The sequence below is a fragment of the Mastigoproctus giganteus genome, chromosome 5 (assembly GCF_048544385.1).
Source record: "Mastigoproctus giganteus isolate SK-2022 chromosome 5, ASM4854438v1, whole genome shotgun sequence".
Taxonomy (NCBI): domain Eukaryota; kingdom Metazoa; phylum Arthropoda; class Arachnida; order Uropygi; family Thelyphonidae; genus Mastigoproctus; species Mastigoproctus giganteus.
Genome location: NC_143579.1, coordinates 239,956,447 through 239,980,650, shown reverse-complemented (window position 1 = coordinate 239,980,650; position 24,204 = coordinate 239,956,447). Strand labels below are relative to the sequence as shown.

At 36.9% G+C, this 24,204-nt stretch overlaps 1 protein-coding gene across 1 annotated transcript in view; it reads right to left on the bottom strand.

Moving 5' to 3' along the window:
- The window catches only part of scaf6 (SR-related CTD associated factor 6), a 320,666-nt gene extending 298,460 nt beyond the window's left edge, over positions 1-22,206 (bottom strand). The window contains exons 1-3 of the mRNA XM_090374863.1: positions 22,091-22,206; positions 17,889-18,059; positions 8,784-9,298 (exon numbers count right to left, since the gene is read on the bottom strand). Of these exons, the coding sequence (XP_090230989.1) occupies positions 8,784-9,298; positions 17,889-18,059; positions 22,091-22,115 (711 nt within the window). The 5' untranslated portion in view covers positions 22,116-22,206. The remainder of the gene's footprint in view (positions 1-8,783; positions 9,299-17,888; positions 18,060-22,090) is intronic.
- Positions 22,207-24,204: the final 1,998 nt, after the last annotated feature.

The window sequence follows — 24,204 nt, the reverse complement described above, 5'->3', positions numbered from 1 at the left end:
TGAAATTTGTCTAATTTTATTCCATATTATTCTGCTGTCCGTATTTCTATTAATTTTGCTTGCAAAAGATATCCAGGATTCTTTCTGAGAATTCTGGCGTATATAGCGTGCTTTTTCTCTGGCTTTCTTATATTTTATGAGATTAGTGGTGGTGGGATACTTTCTGAATTGATTCCAAGCCTTATTTTTTTCTTTCTTTGCTTCCAAGCATTCTTCATTCCACCACTGCTTGTAATGTTTATGAGACTGGTCAGCTGTCTTTGGTATTGCAATGTTTGCTGCAGAAATTATTTGATTTGTGATATGAGTAACAGCATTATTGATATCAGTATGTCTTATGATTTTCTCATCTAAAGAAGCAGCATACTGGTATTTTTCCCAGTTTGCTTTGCAAAATTTCCATTTTATACCTCTTATAGGTTGATGTACATCATTTGCTAGTAGGTGACAAACAACTGGGTTATGATCACTGCTATTGGGATCATCGGAAACAGACCAGTCAAGGAGAGGAAAGAGAGCTGGGGAACAGATGGTGAGATCAATTGCAGAGGTAGTCCCTGTTGTTAAGTGGGCATGGGTGTGAGTACCTGTGTTTAAGAGTGTTAGGTTCCTATTATTTATAAGTTTTTCAATCATCTGTCCTCTTTTGTCTGTATGAAGTGATCCCCAGATGATATGATGCCCATTAAGGTCCCCCATCAAACAAAAAGGAGATGGTAATTGTTCAATTAAATCCTCGAATTCTTGCAGTGTATACGCATGATTAGGTGGAAGGAAGAGTGAAATCATAGTCAAGGTAATTCCAGTCACGATGCGTACCGCGACTGCTTCAAGGGATGTTTTTAGCTGAATATGCTTGGATGGAACATCAGAGTCAACAAGAATGGCGACTCCTCCATGATCTGTATTGGTTTTTCGATCTTGCCTATATACATTATAGTTCTTGATTGAAATACTTATGTGCAGAGTTAGGTTTGTTTCTTGCAAACAGATACTTGCAGGAGCATATACGGAAATTAGATCTTTGATATCGCTTGGATTACTTCGAATGCCACGACAATTCCATTGTAGAAGTGTACGCATTATTTGGGTTTAGTACTTGATTCAGATGACTTACGATGAGCTGCTTGTTTTAATCGATCTGTTTTGATTTTTTCTTTTCTTTTCTGGGGAAGCTTGGTCAGCCACCACTGCCCATGTCATCATTTGGGTAAAGTTCCAGAACTGGTTCATCTTCTTTCTCCTTTTCATCAATTTCCATAGTGTCAGTATTTTTTTGTGTTTTTTCAACAGGTTTGGTGGAATTTGTACTGCTTGTTGGTGTTGCATCTTCAGCATCTGGTGAGATTACAATGGGTGTATTAATTGCCTGGTCAACTTTTTGTTTTGTTTGTAAAAGAAGATTACGTGCCTAATCTGCTATTGAGATGTTAGGCGGGACTGTGATGTCAGTCTGTATTGCAATTACCTTTGTTTTCTGCACTGTAGTTGCTGCTGTTGCTGCTGCATATGATCTCACTGCTGGAAATAGTGGTATCTGCTTTTTGGCTTCTTGATATGTTATCTTATGTTCAGTTTTATATTTTTGAACTTGCTTTTCTCTTTTCCATATATTACAGTCTCTGGAATAGGCAGAGTGGTCTCCTTTGCAGTTTGGGCAGCGAGGAGATTGCGTATTGCAATCTTTACAGGTATGTTCTTTTGAGCCACAAGTGGCACAAATAGCTTGTCCTCTGCATACTGTTTGGGAATGGCCATATTTTTGACACTTGAAGCATCTTATTGGATTGGGGATGTATGGCTTTACCTGGCAATTCAGGTACCCGGCTTTGACTGATGATGGTAGAGTTGGAGTACTGAAAGTAAGTATGATGGTGCGGGTTAGAATGAGGTTTCAATCCTTTTTAATAAGGATTCTTTTGGCATGTATGACATTCTGGTTTTGTAGCTCTTGTACGATTTCTTCTTCAGAGCTGTTTAGGAGGTCCCATTCCACGATAACCCCTTTAGATGAATTTAAAGTGGCATGTGGAGTGACTTTGATGGGAATCCCTCCAAAAGTTTTGGTTTCAAGAAGAAGCTCAGAATGTCGATGATTTGTTGTTTCTATCAGAAGGTCGCCTGATTTCAAGTGGCAAACCATTTTCGATGGACCAGCTATATGTTCTAGACACCTTTGTATAACAAAGGGAGAAAGTTTACTAACTGGTTAGTCTGATAGGGAATGAACAATTAGAAAGAGTGGCGAGATGGTTTGGGTATCTTTCTTTTGTCTTTTGGCAGTAGATGGATTAGGATCACCTTGCTATCGATTATAATCAGTTTGATCCATAATTCCAGGAGAAGCCAGATTTCTCAAGTCCATTGTTGCTCCTTTTAGCCCTGAAAGGATTATTTTTCCGTTCAGATTTCCGGCCCCACCACAGGGAGGCAGGGGCAGTGCCACCTAGTGACCAAGCGGCTGGCGGATTAGTTTGTTAGTGAGAAAATGGATGAATATCCTAAAAAAGGAAGGTGATTTTCCTTCCTGGGTTCTACTTAAAATCTGCTAAGTGAAGAACCACTTACAGTGAACTGAGAATAAGAAAGCGGCTAGAAATGAAACAGAACAAAATCACTTGGAAGGATCACTTTAGAATTCGCTTGGCACTTGGGGCCCCATAAGATGGAAGCTTGTTTATAAGACCTTTATGCCAAACACGATCGAACGCCTTTGAGATGTCAAGAGCAACTACTTGTGTTTCACCGAACCTTTCCATTGAATTAGTCCATAAATGGGTAACATAAGCCGGAATATCACCAGTGGATCGACACTGACGGAATCCATACTGTCGATCGTTGATCAGACGGAAGGTTTCTAAGTAGTTTAAGAGTTGGCGGTTAATTGATTTCTCCATTACTTTAGAAAGAGTAGAAGTAATCACAATGGGACGATAATTGGATGGGAGGGATTTGTCACCCTTTTTAGGAACTGGCTGGATATGAGAAAATTTCCAAGCAGAAGGAAAAACACCTTTGGAATAAGAAAGTGAAAAAAGGCGGCAAAGAATAGGAGTAAGTTCAGGAGCACAGGTTTTCAGAACAAGAGGAGAAATACCATCGGGACCTGGAGCTTTCTTAGCATCAACATTCGACAAAATCCTTTTGACGGAAGACCACAGGAGGCATTGAATGGAGCGTGTTGGGAATGGTGGGAGGTGTTTTACCAAGATCATTAATATAGGAGTTGGAAGAAAAATGGGATGCTAGTAGGTCAGCTTTATCCTTGGCTGAAGTGACAACAGAACCCTCTGGTTTGGATAGAGGTGGGAGCAGAGATTAGTATTAGTAACGGCCGCATGGTGCAAGAAAGCCTATGACTTATGCTGCACCAGCCAAAAAAAAAAATCCGAACAAAACAATGATAAAAACAAAAAATAAATAAATAAATAAAATAAATAACTAAATAATAATAATTAATAAAAAAAAATAAAATAAAATAAAAAAATAAATAAAAAGGAAATTAAACCTATCATCCTATGCACTTCCCTTACCTGAAAGTAATATCCAGATGACCTTTGAATTTCCCCAAACTGTCGGCCTCTACCACCCATGAAGGCAACTTATTCCAGTAATTTATAACTCACTGGCTAAAATAAAACTTCCTGCAGTCCAATCTAAACATTTCCCCCGGTAACTTGAATTTGTGTCCCCTAGTTCTAGCATCATTTATAATCTTGAAAATTTTGTCTTCATTCATTTTACTGATGCCTCCCAGAGCCTTAAACACCTCAATAAAATCTCCTCTAAGGTGTCTAGTTTCCAAACTCCGCAACCCACATATTCGAAGTCTTTCTTCATAAGGACGCCCTTTTGCCGATCTCACCAGGCGAGTTACCCTTCTTTGCACCCTTTCAAGAAGCTCGATGTCTTTCTTTAGGTGCGGTCTCCATACTTGAACACAGTATTCCAAGTGTGGTCTAACATAAGCCTTATATAATGGGATTATCACGTCCCTATCTCTACTTGCAAAAGTTCGATAGATCATCGATAGGACACCATGGGCCTTCCTTGCAACCTATTTACAATGCTCAGAGAATTTCATGTCTGACCGTATCGTAACACCCAAGTCCCTTTCCTCCAGTACTGGGTTTAGTTGAACTCCACCAAGTGAATACGTTTTTTTGGGATTACTGTTTCCCAGGTGTAATACCTTACACTTTGTTGGATTAAAGCACAGCTGCCATTTTTCTGACCATTCTTGAAGTCTATCTAGGTCTCTCTGAAGAAGCTCAGCTCGACAGTGATCATTAACTACTCTACCAATTTTAACATCATCTGCAAATTTAGACATCACGCCCTCTATGCCTTCATCAATGTCGTTTATGAAAATTAAAAACAACAGTGGTCCTAATACTGATCCTTGGGGAACCACACTTCTTACATCAACCCAATCTGAGGAATAGCCATTTATCACAACCCTCTGCCTCCTGCCCTGAAGCCATCCTTCTATCCATCTAAGGATTTTCCCAGTGATTCAACCTGTTCCAGCTTATAAAGCAACCGCTCATGTGGGACTGAGTCAAAAGCTTTGCTGAAATCTAAATAAACAATGTCGAAACAATGTCCAGCTCGTGAGTGACCCTTTCGAAATAGCGAACCAGATTTGTTAAACATGATTTTCCCTTTACAAAACCATGCTGAGTATCCTTGAGAATTTCAATTCGATCCAAATGATCCTGAATTCCACCCTTGATCATTGCCTCCATGATTTTCCCTACTACTGAAGTCAGACTGACAGGTCGATAATTTCCAACTTCACTTTTAGAGCCACCCTTATGTATGGGAGATACATTTGCACTTTTCCAATCCAAGGGAATCTCCCCAGAGTCTAGTGATACTCGCATAATTAGCTTCAATGGTTCAATGCACTCGCTTGCCACCTCTCTTAAGATTATAGGGTATATTCCATCAACTCCAGGAGCCTTACTGGTCTGTAGGCTCGAAAGTTTTTTCATTAAATAATCTTGCAAAATTTCAATATCATTAATTACATATTTTTTAACTTCGCTCCCACAATTTCCCATTGCCACAAAACGTTTTTCATTTGTAAATATCGATGCAAAATAACTGTTGAGTTCATCTGCAACAGCAGCTAGTGTATTTATTACTATCCCCTTTCCCTTACGTAAAGGTCCGATCTGGTTTGTCCTGCTCTTCTTGGCATTTATATATGTGAAGATTTCTTTATCCCCCCCCCCTTTGCTCTGTTTGCTAGTAATTTCTCATAAACTGCCTTTGCCTGTCGAACCTTTTCTGTGGCTCTATTACACATCATCTTGTAGCTGTTATAGGCTTCAGTACTTTTTATTGCTCTGTAACCTTTCCATGCCACCTTTTTCTGCTCAAGTAATGCGGCAACTTCACTATTCATCCAACTTGGAACCCTTCTCGTGGAGTATTTTTTTAATGGTATATACGCATTCAAGGCATCTGTGATTAATGTTTTAAAAGCGTACCACAGTTCAATTGTATTCATTCTCTGCGCGATATCTACCCAGTTAATGACTGGCAAAGTTGGGCAAAAGTTGCAGCCAATAGCTTTGGCAAGAGACCAGAATGCTCGGCTACCATTAGGGCAAGAAGCAAGTTTTCTACTCTTAGCCTGTTCAAACTAGTTTGGACTGATTAATAACTGCTTTAGAATTGTTGCGAGCATTGGTGTAGGCAGAAAATAAAACTGGAGAATTAGAAACAAGCCAATTACGATATGCAACATTCTTCTCTTGAACAGCCTTAGCACATTTATTGGAAAACCAAGGTTTATTTAAAGGATAAGATTTTAAAGTGGAGTGTGGGATAAAGGATTCCATTCCTGCAAGAATAATTTCACTGACACGATCTGAGCAAACGTTGACATCAGAATTTTTGAAACAGTAATCCGACCAAGGAAAATAAGAAAAGAAGTCTCGCAGGTCATCCTATTTTGCATTCTTGTAATGCCAAACAATATGAGGTTGGGAATAGCCACGAGATAAAGGTTCCATTGGAGAAGAGACAATCACCAAGTTGTGATCTGAAGTGCCTAAACGAGCTCTCACTTCGATCGTGTACTTAGAAGGGTTTGTGAGAAAAAGATCAAGCGTATTGGCTGTATGATTAGGATTGTCCGGTATTCTTGTAGGTAAATGAACAATCTATGCTAGGTCATTAGTAATTGCAAAAGCCTCAGCATCTCGACCAGCTGGGGCGGTGTGACTAGAAAACGGAAGCCAGCTGGAGTTGTGAACATTAAAATCACGAGGGAAAATTACCTCACTGTTAGGAAAGTTGGACTGGAGAAAGTTAAGTTGCAAAGAGAGGAAGTCAAAGAGCTGCAAGTGATTAGTGGAGTTGGGAGAACCTTAGAGACAACAGATGAATTTGACACAATGAGGTAGAGAGATTTTAAGCCAGAGAAGATCAAAGAGAGGAGATTCCAAATTGCCAAGTCTCTGACAGGGAATATCAGAATGGACATATGCACAGAAAGGAATCATACAGCGAATAATTTGGGCATCTGAGATGAGCAGTAGTTGAATCAACTGATAACTGAAATTCTGTCAGAAAAAGTACATGGGGTTTGGCAGACTGCAAGTGGAAATGGACATCGTTGAGTTTAAAATTGAGACCATGTATATTTGTGAAATGAATTAGGAAGTGCTTGGGAGGTTTAGATCTTTTCGCAAATAAGCTTGCTCTATTAGTTTGACAATTCATGGTGCATTCAATAGTAAGAAAAAGTGGGTGGGACATGCTGTATGAAGTAATGAAATTTTTGGATATGGCATACACACGGTAAGAATATACGCAGATCCTTGACATAACGTGGCCTCGACAATGCTCCCGGCATACACACTACTCGGACTCCCGCCGGTCACTATCTTGCAGAGTAGAGGTAGCAATATTATACACTAGCTGATCCAGAAACCTCTTAGAGAGTTACCAATAGGTTCGGTCTGGTGTACTAACTGGCGGCCGGCATGCAAACATTGTTTTAGAGCTGTACCCTCGAAATGTAAGGAATATTGGATCTCGTCACGATGTTCATAATAACCTCAAAAGTAATCAATCATACTGCATGATGGAAGAGATGGGGAAGGGTTGACTGGAACTTAGGTCTAGAGACTAAACATGGGTTCCACAACTTCAAGCCTCCAATAAGCAAAGTGGTGATATTGCACCGATTGATGAGAGTTATCTACCACCTAGTACTGCCTGGTAACATAGAGGGGCGGCATTCCTCCATGTGGTGTAGGTGCACAACCTCGACCCCTGCTTACGTTGGTTCACGCCTGGGTGGTCACCCACCATGTACTTGTGCGTGGAGGTTATACCCAGTATTACTAACAGTCCCACCATCGTGAAGGTTAGGCAAACTAAGGCAGATTACAAGAAGTCTCTGGCAAATAATGTAAACAGCAGCAAAGACTTCTATGCTTATATTAAAAGTAAAAGGAAGGGATTGAATCGCATTGGATCACTTGATGTCAATGGTTTAACCTGTTGATGACCCTACTCAGGTTGCTGACAAACTGAATAGATATTTTGCACCTATTGTTATTAGCAGAGCCCCTCCAGGTTTCAGTAATAAGTTCACTGTTGTTTTCAATACTTATTAATGATACTGATGATTGTATATCAGGCTGAATTCTAAGTTTGCCAATGATATAAAGGTTGGCACCATGATCAATGACAGTAATCAAGGTAAGCTACTGCAGCAAGGTCTAAAAAAAATTAGGCTGATGGGCTGAGAAATAGCAGTTAAAATTTAACATTGACAAATACAAGATGCTGCATAAGGGTAGCAGCAATTCCAGATTAACATACCATGTGGTACTACCAGAATTGTGGAAAATGAAAACACCCAGAATTGTGGAAAATGAAAAAACCACAGTAGTAATTGGGTAGTCAGATAAGACATTCTCTAAGCTATATAAAAGCACTGCCAGGACAGCTCATGGGGTTTTGTCAATGATATACAGATAATTTGCCAGCAGGGATAAGGTGATTACCCTTTGTACAAAGCCATGGTTAGGCCACATCTGGAGTACTGTATACAGGTCTGGAGGCCTCATTTTAAGAATGACCAAGTATCTACTGGAACTGGTACAGAGAAAGACAATAGAACTGGTGAAGGGATTAAAAGGATGCTTACCATAAAATGCTTCAGGTTTTTCAAATTGCATCTGGAGACTAGGCACCGGCAAGGAGATCTGAGTGAGTGTTTATTTAAGGCCTTGAATGGATTCAGTAAGCTCAAATCCATTCAAACTGAGGAAGAATGGTTGTAGAATAGATGTGTGGAAGTCTGCCTTCAGCCAGCAGATAGTTGATTGTTTGAACAAACCTCCATCTGTTGTTGTTGTGGAAGTGGGTAGTTTTAATAAATTTAGGGAAAAACTAGACAAATTCTTGGAATGGACAGACAGGCAGAGTACTGTTTGTTTGTTTTTTTGTTTGTTTTTTTGGCAGATGCTCTATAAGCTTGTTGCTTTCTTGCATCACTTTTCATTACTAACTAAAATTCATGTTTCTTTTAATCATTTTCAAATTTTTATTTCTAGTAAATAATAATCCATTCCATACTTATTAATTGGAAATTTAATTTAGTCTACTTTCACCTTCTCTCTCTTTCTCTCTCTCTCTCTCTCTCTCTCTCTCTCAATTACATTTCATCTTACCTGGTGTTGAATTCCATACTAATTACTAATTAGCAATTTAGTTCTACCTGCACCCTCTCTCTCAATTACATTTCATCTTACCTGTTGTTGTTGCAATAATAGCTGATGTTGTGCTGCTAAGTTCTGTTCACTCTGTCTAATTTGTTCCTGAATTTCTTGAATTTGCTGCTGATGTAGCTGTTGCTGGTGTGGTGGTTGCTGGTGAGGTGGTTGCTGGAGTGGCTGCTGTGGTTGCTGCTGGTGAGGCTGTGGTTGAAGTGGCTGTTGCTGGTGTGGCTGCTGGTGTGGCTGCTGGTGTGGCTGCTGTTGATGTGGTTGTTGATGTGGCTGCTGTTGCTGCTGAGGGTGCTGTTGATGTGGTTGTTGCTGGTGTGGTTGCGGTTGTGGTTGCTGTTGGTGATGCTGTTGATGTAACTGCTGTTGCTGCTGATGTAACTGCTGTTGCTGCTGATGTAACTGCTGTTGCTGATGTAACTGCTGCTGGTGTAACTGTTGCTGTTGTTGTTGCCAAGGGGCAGACTGTATACTCTGCTGATTGATGGCATGTTGAACAATTGCCTGTTGTTGTTCAACTGTCCTCTGCTTTTGTTTCAAAACTGAAAAATAAAAAAAATAGTCAGTAACAAAATATATGACAATAAACAATAAAACAAAAATGTCAGGAGCAACAAAGTTAAAGTAATGAATATAAAAGCTGACATACAGATATTCCAACAATGCCTACTACACTACACAAAAAGCAGCAGGAATTGGTTCTACATGTGCTGTTATTAAACAGAGGCAAAGTCAAAATAAAGTAATGATAGCACTTGCACTGTTGATAGTGGTCTTGCTCTGTCAACATAGCAACTATAGCACAGCACTTTGTTTTGAACTCCACAACTCAAATACTAGAACAATTTTTATCCAGATATGTTAAGTTAATACTAACTGTAGCTCATCATAATTTTATTTAGGGTAGGTAGGGTGAAATACTATAAATAAAAAAAATACCTGTTGTTGAAATTTTGTGGTAGTTTTCATATATAATGTTTCAGCAAACTGAGGATTGTATACAAAAGCAACCACAAATATTCATCTTCATACGTGCTGATTGTATATTAGTACAAAATCATCGTGTCAAATATAGGCCGAGATTAATGTACGATGATACACATTAATTGTATATGTCCATAGAAATGTATAGCATATTTTATCTTCACCAAATATTTGGTCATTCTTCAAATTTAACAAATGATTTATTGCTATCATCTTACTATTATTTACTTTAACTTTTTTCATTTTCACTTTGCACTTAACTTTTTTTTTTCTTTTACTCTTCCTCTCCCACTTGATTAAATTCAAAATCACACACTGAATTCAAGCAGTAAAATTTCCTCTATTTCTAAAGGAATATTCTGAAAATATTTCAGAAAGTTTTAAAAACTTAAGTTTTATCTTAACAAAAATAGTTAACATAAAAATGTTTTTTTTTTTAATTTAATTATAGCATCTATATGTAAAGAAAGATTTTGTGGATTTTTGTTGAAAATTCATATTTCTTTATTTTTTTAGCAAATATTTGAAAGGCAGCTTGAAGTGGTGGAACCCATGTTTAGTCTCCAGAGCTAAGTTCCAGTCAAACCTTCCCCATCTCTTCCATCATGCAGTAGGACTAAAGACTTTTGAGGTTATGATGAACATCATAACCTCATTAGGTTATGTACAGCTCTAAAACGGTGTTTGCAGGCTGGCCGCTAGTTAGTACCCGGGATTGAACCTGTTGGTAACTCTTCAGGAGGTTTCTGGATCAGCTAGTGTATAATCTTGCTACCACTACTCTGCCAGATAGTGACCGGAGGGAATCCAAGTAGTGTGTATGCAGGGAGCATTGTCGAGGCCAAGTTATGTCAAGGATCTGGGTATATTCTTACCATGTGTACGCCATATCCAAAAATTTCATTACTTCATACAGCATGTCCCACCCACTTTTTCTTACTATTGAATACACCATGAATTGTCAAACTAATAGAGTAAGCTTATCTGCGAAAAAATTTAAACCTCACAACCACTTCCTAGTTCATTTCACAAATATACGTGGTCTCAATTCTAATCTCAACGATATCCATTTCCACTTGCAGTCTGTTGTTATTGCTTGTTATTTGGTTTTTAGGAGTATTAGCAACTAAGGCCATATTGCTCCGGGATACGCGGTGGTCATTCCCTGACCTTTCTACATCCTCCGTATTTGGTGGTGATGGGCTTCTTGCAGTCTGCCAAACCCCACGTACTTTTTCTGACAGAATCTCAGTTTATCAGTTGATTCAAGTACTGCTCATCTCAGTTGCCCAAATTATTCTCTGTATGATTACTTTCGCCTCAAAGGTGGTACTTGTGCATATGTCTGTTCCGATATTCCCTGTCAGAGACTTGGTAATTTGGAATCTCCTCTTTTCGATCTTCTCTGGCTTAAAATCTCACTACTTCATTGTGTCAAATTCCTGTTGTCTCTACCGTTCTCCCAACTCCACTAATCACTTGGAGCTCTTTGGCTTCCTCTCTTTGCAACTTGACTTTCTCCAGTCCAACTTTCCTAAAAGTGAGGTAATTTTCTTTGGTGATTTTAATGTTCACAACTCCAGCTGGTTTCCGCTTTCTAGTCACACCGCCCCAGCTGGTCGAGATGCTGAGGCTTTTGCAATTACTCATGACCTTGCATAGATTGTTCATTTACCTACAAGAATACCGGACAATCCTAATCATACAGCCAACACGCTTGATCTTTTTCTCACAAACAACGCTTCTAAGTACACGGTCAAAGTGAGAGGTCCTTTAGGCACTTCAGATCACAACTTGGTGATTGTCTCTTCTCCAGTGGAACCTTTATCTTTGGGTATCTGTTGCTTATGCCATATGATGTTAAATAATTTTAGTAGTGTGTTTTTTAGTAAGGTGCCCCCATATTTAAATAGTTCTACATTCAAATTGTCTATGCCTGGGCTTTTTCGGTTTTTTTATTTTTGTAATATTAACTCTAGTTCTTCCATTGTTATATTTTCTTCATCTTCCAATTCCCTAGTGCCTGGGTTATACCATAGTTTGGAATAGTGTTGCTTCCATTCTGCTTGGGAGATGGAGTTGGTTTTTATTTGATCATTTGTGTCTAGTTGTAATTTCTTAAAAATTTTAAAACCTCTTCGCTGTGGGCCCGTGTTATCACATTCTAAAGATTTAACAGATTTATCCCAGTCATCTCGTCGGATTCTTCTGGTTAGTTTTCTGACTTCTGCTCTAAGCTTTTTATATTTTATGTGTAGATGTAGGTCTTTAGTTTGTAGGAACAGTTCATAGGTATTTTTTTTTTCTCATTGAGTGTTTGTTTCAATTCTTCATTCCAAGTTCTTAGACAGTTTTTATTTTTTATAGGTTTATATCCAAGACTTTCTTCAGCAGCTCCCAGAATTGATTTTTTTCATGTTTGATCAGATTTCCTCAACATTATCACTTTCATCTGATTTGAGTTCATCTTTCAATCGACTTTAATATAGGAATTTAGTACTTTCATCTTCCAACAAATGTATTTTTAATTTCTTAGTAGTTTTTATTGGTATTTTCTTCTTTTTATTTTGAAAGTGCTTTCTACTAGGTAGTGATCACTGTCAATTTCACTGCCTCTGAATACTCTGTCTCTAATTTTGTCATTTAAATTTTCATTAACGATAATATAAGAATACCGGACAATCCTAATCATACAGTCAATACGCTTGATCTTTTTCTCACAAACAACCCTTCTAAGTATGCGGTCGAAGTGAGAGGTCCTTTAGGCACTTCAGATCACAACTTGGTGATTGTCTCTTCTCCAGTGGAACCTTTATCTCATGGCTATTCCCAACCTTGTGTTGTTTGGCATTACAAGAATACAAAATGGGATGACCTGCGAGACTTCTTTTCTTCTTTTCCTTGGTTGAATTACTGTTTCAAAACTTCAGATGTCAACGTTTGCTCATATCGTGTCAGTGAAATTATACTTATAGGAATGGAATCCTTTATTCCAGAGTCCACTTTAAAATCTCTTCCTTTATCTAAACCTTGGTTTTACAATAAATGTGCTAAGGCTGTTCAAGAGAAGAACATTGTATATCATAATTGGCTTGTTTCCAATTCTTCAGTTTCATTTTCTGGCTACACCAAAGGCTTGCAACAATTCTAAAGCGATCATTAATCAGTCCAAACTAGATTTTGAACAGGCTAAGAGTAGAAAACTTTCTTCTTGCCCTAATGGTAGCCGAGCATTCTGGTCTCTTGCCAAAGCTATTGGCCCCGCAACTTTTGTCCATCTCTGCTCCCACCTCTGTCAAAACCAGATAGTTCTGTTGTCCCTTCAGCCAAGGATAAAGCGAACCTGTTAGCATCCCATTTTTCTTCCATCTCATGTATTAATGATCTTGGTAAAACACCTCCACCATTCACAACATGCTCCATTCGATGCCTCCTGTGGTCTTCCATCAAAAGGATGTCAGAAGGATTTTGACGAATCTCGATGCTAAGAAACCTCCAGGTACTGATGGTATTTCTCCACTTGTTCTCCAAACCCGTGCTCCTGAACTTACTCCTGTTCTTTGCTGCCTTTTTTCACTTTCTTATTCCAAAGGTGTTTTTCCTTCTGCTTGGAAATTTGCTCATATCCAGCCAGTTCCTAAAAATTGTGACAAGTCCCTCCCATCCAATTATCATCCCATTGCAATTACTTCTACTCTTTCTAAAGTAATGGAGAAACCAATTAACTGACAACTCTAAAACTACCTAGAAACCTTCCGTCTGATCAACGATCGCTAGTATTGTTGAATTCCATCAGTGTCGATCCACTGGTGATATTCTGGCTTATGTTACCCATAAATGGAAAAATTCAATGGAAAAGTTTGGTGAAACACAAGCAGGTGCTCTTGACATCTCAAAGGCTTTCGATCATGTTTGGCATAAAGGCCTTCTAAACAAGCTTCCATCTTATGGTTTGCCAACTGTTTTTTCTAATTGGTTATCCAGTTTTCTCTCTGATCGCTCACTGAGGTTAATGGTAGATGGCTCTCTGTCTTCTAACTTCTCCACTAATGCTTGTTTCCCCCAAGGTTCAATTCTTTCCCCCACTCTTTTCCTCTTGTATATTAATGACCTTCTTCCATTGATTGGACATCCTATCCATAGTTTTGCCAATGATAGCACACTGCATTTCACTTTCTATTTTGTAAAACCTTGCCCTGCTCAATCAGCTTCAACTTTTCGAATATCCACTACCAATTCCTTAAATGCCAATCTCCAGATAATTCTCCAGTGGGGCAAAGTCTTATCCTGTCTTATATCTCGGAAAAAGAATTCTTCTGCGCCTATGCTTATCTTTGTACGTGATATATCTCTTTTGAAAAATGATATATTTAAAATGATATATCTCTTTTGGGGATTACCCTGACTTCTAATCTCTCTTGGCACAAGCACATTACAAATACTGTCTGCATCTAAAAAACTTGGTTTTCTCTTTTGCTCTCGGCATTACTTTTCTTCCAAACAGCTGTTCACTCTGTACAAATCGTATATCTGCCCTAACATGGAATATTGTTCCCACAACTGGGGTGGTGCCCACAAAATCTCTCTCAGGCTTCTAGATTCCATTCAGAAGAGGGCAGTTAGGTTAATTAATGACTCCTCTCTAACAGAGTCTCTCCACCCTCTGTCTCATAGATGTACTGTTTCTGCTGCATGCCTTTTCTGCGGATACTTCCATGGGCACTGTTCTTCTGAATTAGCGTCTATAATTCCCACTCTCTCTCTTTCAAAACAGTCCGAACACGTGCAGTCACCCACCAATATCCATTTACTGTCCAACTTCAAACTCACAGAACCAACTTTTCATCTTCCTCGTTTATTCATTCAACTGCCATTTTCTGGAACAACCTTCCTTCACATGTATTTCCTGAAAATATCTCCTTTCATCTTCTCAACCTCCAACCAAGCACGGTACTAAATACTATAGGTTCTAATACCTCTAGTGTTTGGGGTTTTCATAAAAAAAAAATATATTTGAAAGGGCCATCATTCTGATAAGCATTTACATTAGTATAACAAATAAATACCATTAGTAGTAATTCTGCACCAAGCTGGAAGCTCAGTTTAACCATCAAGTTCCATAACCAGTCAGTAAGACTTGTTATTTGTTGTTATTTGGTTTTTTTAGGAGCATTAGCAACTAAGGCCATATTGCTCCATGGATATGCGGTGGTTATTTCCTGACTTTTCCACATCCTCCATATTTGGTGGTCACGGGCTCGAACCCCAGTCTAATCAAGAAGACTGTGCTACACATTGTTGCTCCTGCCCACCTGGCTACGGAGGCACCTAGTAAGACTTGTACCTTCTACTATATATAAAAATAAACAAATATATATCCAACCAATAATAAGAGAAACTTTTGTCTTGGGCTTTAAATCAAATGCTGAGTTAGTTTACCTCAGGCTGGGGTAGTAGAGAGAAATTTTCCTGTCAAACTTTTTTTTTTAGGCAACAGAAGACTTATTTTCAAAGCTTACAAGGATTGAAAAATATTTCAGTTAAAAATTTGCTAGCCTATTTTAGGCTTCAACAAATCGCGGACGCCAGGTTGCCATGATATCACCTTGTAGCATCAATGACTGCCTTTTTCAATTACAGCTACAGCAACAAAACTGAACATCAAATTATTTGTTTTGCAATCACAGTAGTTCATACCTTGCAAAGGATAGCTCCAAAAGACTGGAGATACTTTCAATAAAGGTACACTATGATGATTCTTATCATGGACCATCAGCACTCTGTTATGGCATGAATCTTAATGGGTAGAGTTCTCATGTATTACAAAGAATAACAACTCAAATTCAGCTTTCATTTTATAATAGCATGAAAATGAAAGTTGTCTGAGAAGTATTCTTCATCGAACAGCACCTTAGAAAAATGGAAGTACTTGATTTTGTAAATGGTTTTGTTGATTTTTTTTTGCTGATACAGAAAAATGTACATTATTTAATTGATTAAAATTTGTAAGGGCAATAAAGTAGTCAGATGGTCTGCAGCAGTTCTCAACGAGTGCACCATGTCAATGACAATTTGTAATAAAATAAGCATGTAGATAATGATTTAAATATGATATCCTTTTTAAGTTCAGTAGTACATGGTATATCATTCAAGTGAGAATAGTCCACTGCGTGCATACTGAAAAAAATGTCAAGAACCAATGGGCTACAGTACTTTCAAAACCAGAGTACCACAAAAAAAAAACGTACAGTACACTGTTGAACTGTCCAACAATGAAACTTTTCTTAGTGACTTTGAAAGTCACCAAAGTCATTTTATTACTCAAAAATTCTGAGGAAACTTTTCTATGAACTAAAGTTCAACATCTTAACTAGTTTTCATCTGTAGTAAAAAGACGAAAATTAAAATAAGACATAGGATAAAATTGAAATTCTTCACCTCATAAGGAGTCTATGAGATGCTTATACAATATTTCAACAATTCATGCTCATCTACACCATTCTGTTTTGGTAAATGTTTTCTTTGATTCCTCCACTTAAAATTCCAGAAATCTCTGTTAATTATCACAATTAGGAAAAATTCGGGAATTACATTAAACCTAATTATATGTACACATTGGGTGGTATCTGTCAAGTACAATTATTGACTGAGCTGGCTTTACTGACACATTTTCCTCCAATCAGAAACACAATCAATGCTTCATGACATTGAAGTGTCACCTGGAACAAAACTGTTGACATGCATGCTTTGTTTCATACAGCAGCACTCCTGTTATTGCCACGCTGGCACATTGAAGCACACAGGTTTTTAGATTTCTGTTTCACCAACAGATCTAAAGGGAATTTTAATTTTAAATTTTAAAAACTTTCAAGTTTAAATTAATAAAAAATATGTTTTTAATACAAATAATGGATTTTTCACAGTGCTGTTTAAAAAAGGTTGAAAGTAAACGTGGCATCAAAAAAGTGAAAAATTTTGAATTATTTCTTGCTAATTTTTCAAATGTACATGTACAAGTGACCCCACATACATAGAGGAAAACAATCTTTTGTGTGCCTAGAAATAAGTTAAAGTAACACAGCCTATCTACACACAGCACAAAATCCCAACTAACGGTGGTGAATGGCAAGAATCCACCCACCATTTCTCAATCCAGCTTACAAACAAACTCAAATATAACATCCTGGAGGATGTTATACACTGTTCTCACCAAGAACCCTTGCAAAACTGCTGTCTGAACAAACTGATTTCAGGAAGTACCAGAGAGAGACTGAATCATCAAAATGGCACCTTCCTCTCAGAATGACACTCACAAACCTCTCAAGTTGTGTTTTGCCTTTTTAAGTAACTAACTGTTGTTAATCAAGACTGTGTGATGCATGACTGTGCATTTTTGGAGGTATTTTGAATAACATACTACAGTTTTTGTACAGTTTCAGCTATCTACTCATGTCTTTATAGGATAGACCGAAAATTTACCACTATCTTTGTTAGGTAAGTTGAAAAGTTGTTTAAAAATGGAAAACCACTGATTACAGAAAAATTAAAATCATAATTATAACAAAGAAATCAAATCTTTGAAGTATTGCAGTACAACTATACACTTCACTAACTATCAATGCCATGGATTTTCATATGTCAAAAACATTCAATGCAACGGACAGTTTTCCATGACAAAGTGAAGTAATACCTTTAGTTCTTGCCAATGTTTTAATCGCACAGAATTCATTGATGTCATTTCAAGCATATTTAGTAATGAAACACCGCTAAAAATGTAATTTATGATATTCAATGTCATCAAGAAATGCTTGTATTTGCTGTGGTGCAAAAAATATCTAAATAAAATGTACACAACAGTTGTTTGGAGGCGCTGGTGCCTGAATACATAATTTTCAAACTCTATATTTGTATTTATGTAATTAATAAATTAAATGTTATTTAACTCTAAACAGAAAAAAAAAATTAACATGCTGTTGACATACTTTTTAATTCCAAGGAAAAGTAAACCAACTTTATCACTATTGTTTTAAATGTAATTAATATTTGAATCAAAACATTTATATTGAAAATATTAAAGGAGATATCTACTATATAGCAGCAAATAAGACACTGCTATACGTAAGGCACACAAATAAAAACACAACTTACTAGCCTGCTCAGTAGTGACTCTGTACTGATAATAATTAAAAAATTCCCCTCCAAACAAGAAAGCAAACTTTGGATTGTCCTTTTGCTTCTGCTTGGTCATCTGTTCAAATTCTGGGCCATTTCTTGCAACAAATTGTGCTAGTTTGTCAATAATATTTTTTAATTCCTGGTCTATAAAATAAAGAAGAAATAGTTATTTTAGAAGAAATGTCAGAACAGGAGAAAAAACGTTATTTACAGTAGACTAATTCCTGGAGTAAAAAGAAAGTTACTATCAAGTCCCTTCAAGACTATACCGTATATTCTGGCATGTAAGTTGCTCTTCAAAGCACTAAAAAACAGATTGTCTAAAATTTTAAGGGTGACTTATACACACAGTATAAAATCCTAAACTTGATCTAAAGGCACATGTTTAGGGTTACAAAGACATGAACTGGTACCAATACATTTACAAATTAACACATTTTTACACAAATGTACAACACTGTTGCTCACCTTTTAAACCCATTAATTTGTTCATCCTAACACAAGATGAACACAATTTCTAGTACTTGTCAGAGTTGTTTTCAGGTTTACTTTTCAAATTCTTCAAAAGTAAACTTTAGAGATGATTAATTTTCTAAAGAAAAAATACTTCCACACATTGAGGCATTGTTTACGGAAAAACAATTTGGGTACTAAACAGACAAGGAATGGCCCAGTTATGTAATCAAAACCTCCCACGTACACATAGCATTAATAAGAACAATGTCACGTCATCATCTATGACAGTAGGCTTTGAGACCTACATAAGGAAGTATTGTATATCCCTACTACTTTCTTCTTTCTTAACAGTTTGCTGTGCAGTGCAGTGCAGTTAAATGTCACAAGGTAAAATTTTTAACAAAAAAGCAGAAATAATCAAAAAGTAGACAGTTTTATTACAAGTTTTATTGCACCACAATGCAATGGTGGTGCAATAAAAATTTTGGGGGATTCAACTTATACAACGAATATATTGATTAAGCAAAAATTATAAATTTACTTATACACCGGAATATACGGTACTTTTTTTGTTTTTAGAGGCACACTAGTCGATATTTCATGAATGAATTTTAGCAAGTCTGTGTGCTATCTATTGAAATGAAGGAAATATTTAAGAACATGGTATACTGCTATATGGTATATGCTGTTAAAATAATACATCCTATATATAGAATTATTTTTATTTATTATATGAAATGTAATTTCTGTGAAAAAAATAACTGATGACAACAAGAACAAAAAAAAAAAAAACACCTGCTTTAATATTTCCATATAACCATCAAAAGAACCTTGTGTTTATGGGCAGGGCACATACCATTAGACTGCTAGTTTTTGTAGAGCTACTTCGTTGTTTACGAGCTTTATGGCTGTGCATTACTTAGTAGTAAATATAAAATGATCAAATAAATGTCTGCATGTTAAGATAATTAAACAGTAACAGCAGTTCAGGCATGCCATTTCATTTTATACTACAGAAAGAGCTAGTGTAACCATACGGTGGGTGATGCAGCTGCTTCAGACCCTTAATTTTGGAATTCTTAAGCTGCTTCTTCAACAATATTTTTGGGAATTCTTAAGAATTCCCAAAAATATTGTTTTCATAATATCTTTATATTTGTTAAAGCTTTTTAATTTTTTTTGACATACCTTTCAACTAAAGATGAAATAATGAGTTCATATATTCATGGGAATCCATGAACACAGTTTTTAATACAGTTTCACTTAATGAATAGAGATGAATGAGAGTCTTGAAACTTTCACCTACTTTACTGTTCAATTATTCTCACACTAGCTCAACACTGAAAATAATTTTTTTTAATTAAGCTGAATAGGAAAAAAAAAAAAAAAAATTACTTACAAAGAGCTCAAATTTTAGCTGTTTGTAGGTGGGTTTCCCATCCCTTACCAATCTGAATATTATTACCAGCTGTGTTCGAGAATACTAAATTTATATTATAAAGGCACAAGGAAATGAATAATGCCATCTAATGTACAACCAACAAGATACGCTTGAACAAGGCTCCACAAAATGTAACAGAAAGTCAAAGGGTCAGAAAGCACAGTGATTACAATAATTTCTATTTCAACTTAAACTGCATTTCTTACATGGAAGAAATTTTAAATACCATAGAAATGACACTTATATGATTGCTGAGACAAATTTATCTGTTCTGATGCATAAGCACAATCAAAAAAAGTGCATAAATTTTTTAAAGAAAAAGGATGCAACAACAGAATATTTAACAAACTTGTCGAGACAACTTTATCTCTTTTTAACCATTACTAAAGTCTATCAACATGAAGTTCTAAACAATGTTTGAGGCCTAAACAAATTAGTGAGATGAACAGTATCCTCCAAAAATTTTAAACAGAATTTCACCCAGTGGGTGCCCCCCCCCCACCAGTAAAGTGCTATAAGGCTTTGATATATGAAATGCAGTGAAGATACATAAAATGTGTTGCAAATATAGCATAAGTTGTAGTTCAACACAATACACTGAGTTTTAAAGACCATATCATTTGCAGATCTTATCTAATAAGATCTACTCTTTAGCTATTCCCTTTCCCACATCTATTCCCTAAGTGGACACATCATATAGGTACATCCCTAACATCCATGGAATCAACTGCACAGTTAAAGATAGTGGCACACGTGAATAAGACCAAGTGCCAACCAAGTGAATAAGGAAGACTACATTCACCTCTTTTTGATATACTATATTCATTCTGCCTTTTGCGGCTGAAAAAATATTATAAAAATTCAAACAAAATAAACATCTCTAATCTATACATATCAGTTACAATATTCTATTGTATAGCGTAAAGCTTCACGGGAGTTATTCCTCAATAATAATATGGTATAACTACTTTCATAATCTCCCAGATAATGTGAAACACATTTTAATTTAGTAAATTTAAACCATCCCACAATTTAATGCACAGAAGAATTAGGTGAAGGGACAATAAATATAAATATATATATATATAAGCACAGAATTTTTTTATTTTCAATTTATAGAATATACTGGAGCAAAATGTATTATACAAAACCAATTATGTTCAATCTGCCACTGTATATAGAGCACCTATTCCAAAAAAATATATAAAACATCACAGTAGTTGATTTATATTTTCAAATTATTTAAATGTCCCCACCAAAAACTGTATTACACATATTGTATTCACTTTCCTGGGAAATCTTTGATCTCACCAACAAGGCCGAATTTAAAGGGGAACAGTGGAGCAGTTGCTGCACGGCTGCAAAAATTTGATGGACCCAGTGAAACAAAAAAGGTTCGAGCAAAATATATCTTTCATCTTATTTACTGTTGTCGGGATTGAAGGGATAAGCAGCAAAACTCTGTGCTGTTCCCCAAGACCATAAATCCAGTACTGATTTCCATTGACAGAGATAGGCTTAGGTAATTTTGGTCAACTTGGTGAAAATGGTATTCTCTAATGTGTAGCCCAAGTGTAGAATTCAAAGTTTGGGCCACTACATGAGTAGTCCAAACCTTGAAGGCTGAAAGCAGTAGCAGATCCACTTGGTAAGCTCTGCTCCCCCCCCCCACAAGAGACTGACTAATTTGGGCAAATATTGTGCTTTGTGATATTAAATTGCAATGTGGTGACTATTAGTGTTGCACGCATAATATATACCGTGATGGTTAGTTAAAAACTGAAGGTATCAATGACATGTAATATCACTGTTTTATCCTCTTCCACAAAAAAACAGAAAAAAAAAAAAAAATCTGGTTCCGCCCATCACTGCAAGTCGGACACTATCACTGGCTGAATCCATGATCTCAAGAAAAAACTGAATGCAGTAATGTATACACTTTTCAAAATATAAAACGTTTGACACTTAGGGAATAAACAAACACGTGCTTATTAGTGGATTAACATCAGCTTCAACTATAAAAATTGAGCAGCCAACCAGAAATTCCACAATTAGACAAACAATAATTACCTAAATTAGTTTTTTGTTGTTGTTGCTTTTTAAGAAGTAAAAATTAATGAAAATATATTACGCGAATGAAAATGCTGACCATGGATAAATATTTTTTTAATATGTAAAAAAAAAAGGTGCCAACATATCGCAGCATTATACATTTAAAAGGCAAATTCAAAATTATGCTAAAAAATAACCATTTTGCTTATTTCATGAATTTTCGTACCCTGAGGAGGTTTTGGTAAATCCATCTGAAAACTGCCTAAAATTGCTAATCACGAACACGAAAAATAATAAAACATAGGAACGAACGACAGTATCAACTGTTAAGCCTAATCGCCAAAGACTTATGACTGTAGCGCCATTACACTTCGGTACTAATACATATCGAAACTCGAAAATGATACTCCATCAGTAAACATATGAAATACTCTGTTCGGCAATGCCCGTCTGGAGAAAATGTCTTAGGTTCGCTAAAAATAAGATCACAGACCCAGGACCAGCAGGATTTGCATTATTCCGCACTTCTCGAGACCTTAAGGACTTGGAGTGAAAGTTTCACGGTACATCATTAAATAATCTATGGTGTTAAATGTGTGTAGGTGTGTAAGTGTGCGTCAAATGCCAAAGAAGTAAGACTAGGAGGAATCAGAATATTGTATCTGTAATATCACTTAGGTCTGCCTTTCAACGAAAAACACAAGTTTTCGGAACATAAACTATGTACCGCCTTAAAAATTAAAACCGACTAACTAAGCCACATCGTAAAAAAGGTCCATAAAACTTTCTCGTATCATTCATTGCACTTCATCAGCATCTTACATATATATACACTGAGCTGGTTTTGCATTAGCAACACCGACTAATAATAATAATAGACTGGTCCGTAACGCTGGTAAATGCTCAAGGTCGGGAACGGCTGATATAAAATTCTGGTTCGAACATTTTTTTAGCACCTATCCATGCTATTTTGGCTCCGGGGAGAGAGGCACAGCTTTCTTTTCTTCCATTCTTTTCATCCAGTAAAATAAGTAGATTAGCATTAGTTGAGGTATATGATGCAAGAAAGCAAGCTTATACAGCATCAGCCAAAAACAAATCCTTCCCATTTCACTCATCTGGTCACGCCAAAGGTTTGTCTAGTTCAGCCTTAAATTTATTTAAGCTATCAACTTCCAGAACAACAGACGGCAGTCTGGTCAAGCAATCAACTACCCGCTGGCTAAATGCAAACTTCTGCTCATCTATTCTACAACTGTCTTTCCTCATTTAAATTTATGTCCCCTCAGGCAACTGAGCAAGAGGAAGAATCACATCAGCATTGAGCTTGCTCAAACCATTTAAGGCCTTATACACCTCGATCAAATAATCTCGCAGGTGCCTAGTCTCAGTTCTGTTGCAACTTGCAGAACTTAAGCCTTTCTTCATAAGCGCACCCTTTGCTTAAGTTCTGCAAATTGCAGTGGCTGGAAACTAGGCACCTGCGTGGTAATCTGATTGAGGTCTATAAGGCCTTGAATGGGTTGAGCACGTGAATTCTGATGGGATCCTTCCACTTGTTCAGATTACGAACCTACGGGGACATAAGTTCAAATTAAGAAAGGACAGATGTAGAATAGACGTGCGGAAATTTGCCTTTAGCCAGCGGGTGGTTAATTGCTGGAACAAACTTCCATCTGTCGTTGTGGAAGTTGATAGGTTAAATAAATTTAAGGAGGAACTGGACAGGCATTTGGAGGGAATGGTGTGATTTTTTTTTTTTTTTTTTTTTTGGCTGATGCTGCATAAGCTCCAACACTTGCTTTCTTGCATCATGTGCCACTACTACTACTACTACTACTACTACTACTACTACTACTACTACTACTACTACTACTACTACTACTACTACTACTACTACTACCAATCTTGTTACCTTCTCTGTACTAGTTCTAGTAACTCTGCATCCTTCCTAAAATGATGCATCCAGACTTGAATACAGTACTCAAGGTGTGGTATGACTGTTGCCTTATAAAAAAGGGAGAATCTCCTCCTTGTCTCTGCTAGTAAAAATCCTATATAGCTCTGACAAAACTCCATGACCTGCTCTGGCAGCCCTTCTGCACTGTTCAGAGAACTTTACATCTGACTGCACAATAACCCCCAAAACTATTTCCCTCTCCACCTCCCTGAGTGTAATACCACACAACCCCAAGACTATTTCCCTCTCCACCTCCCTGAGTGTAATACCACACAATTGGTACGTTTCTCTAAGGTTACTGCTATCTAGAGGGAGTACTTTGCATTTGTCAATATTAAACTTCAGTTGCCAGTTCTCAGGTCACATTCCTAACTTTTCCA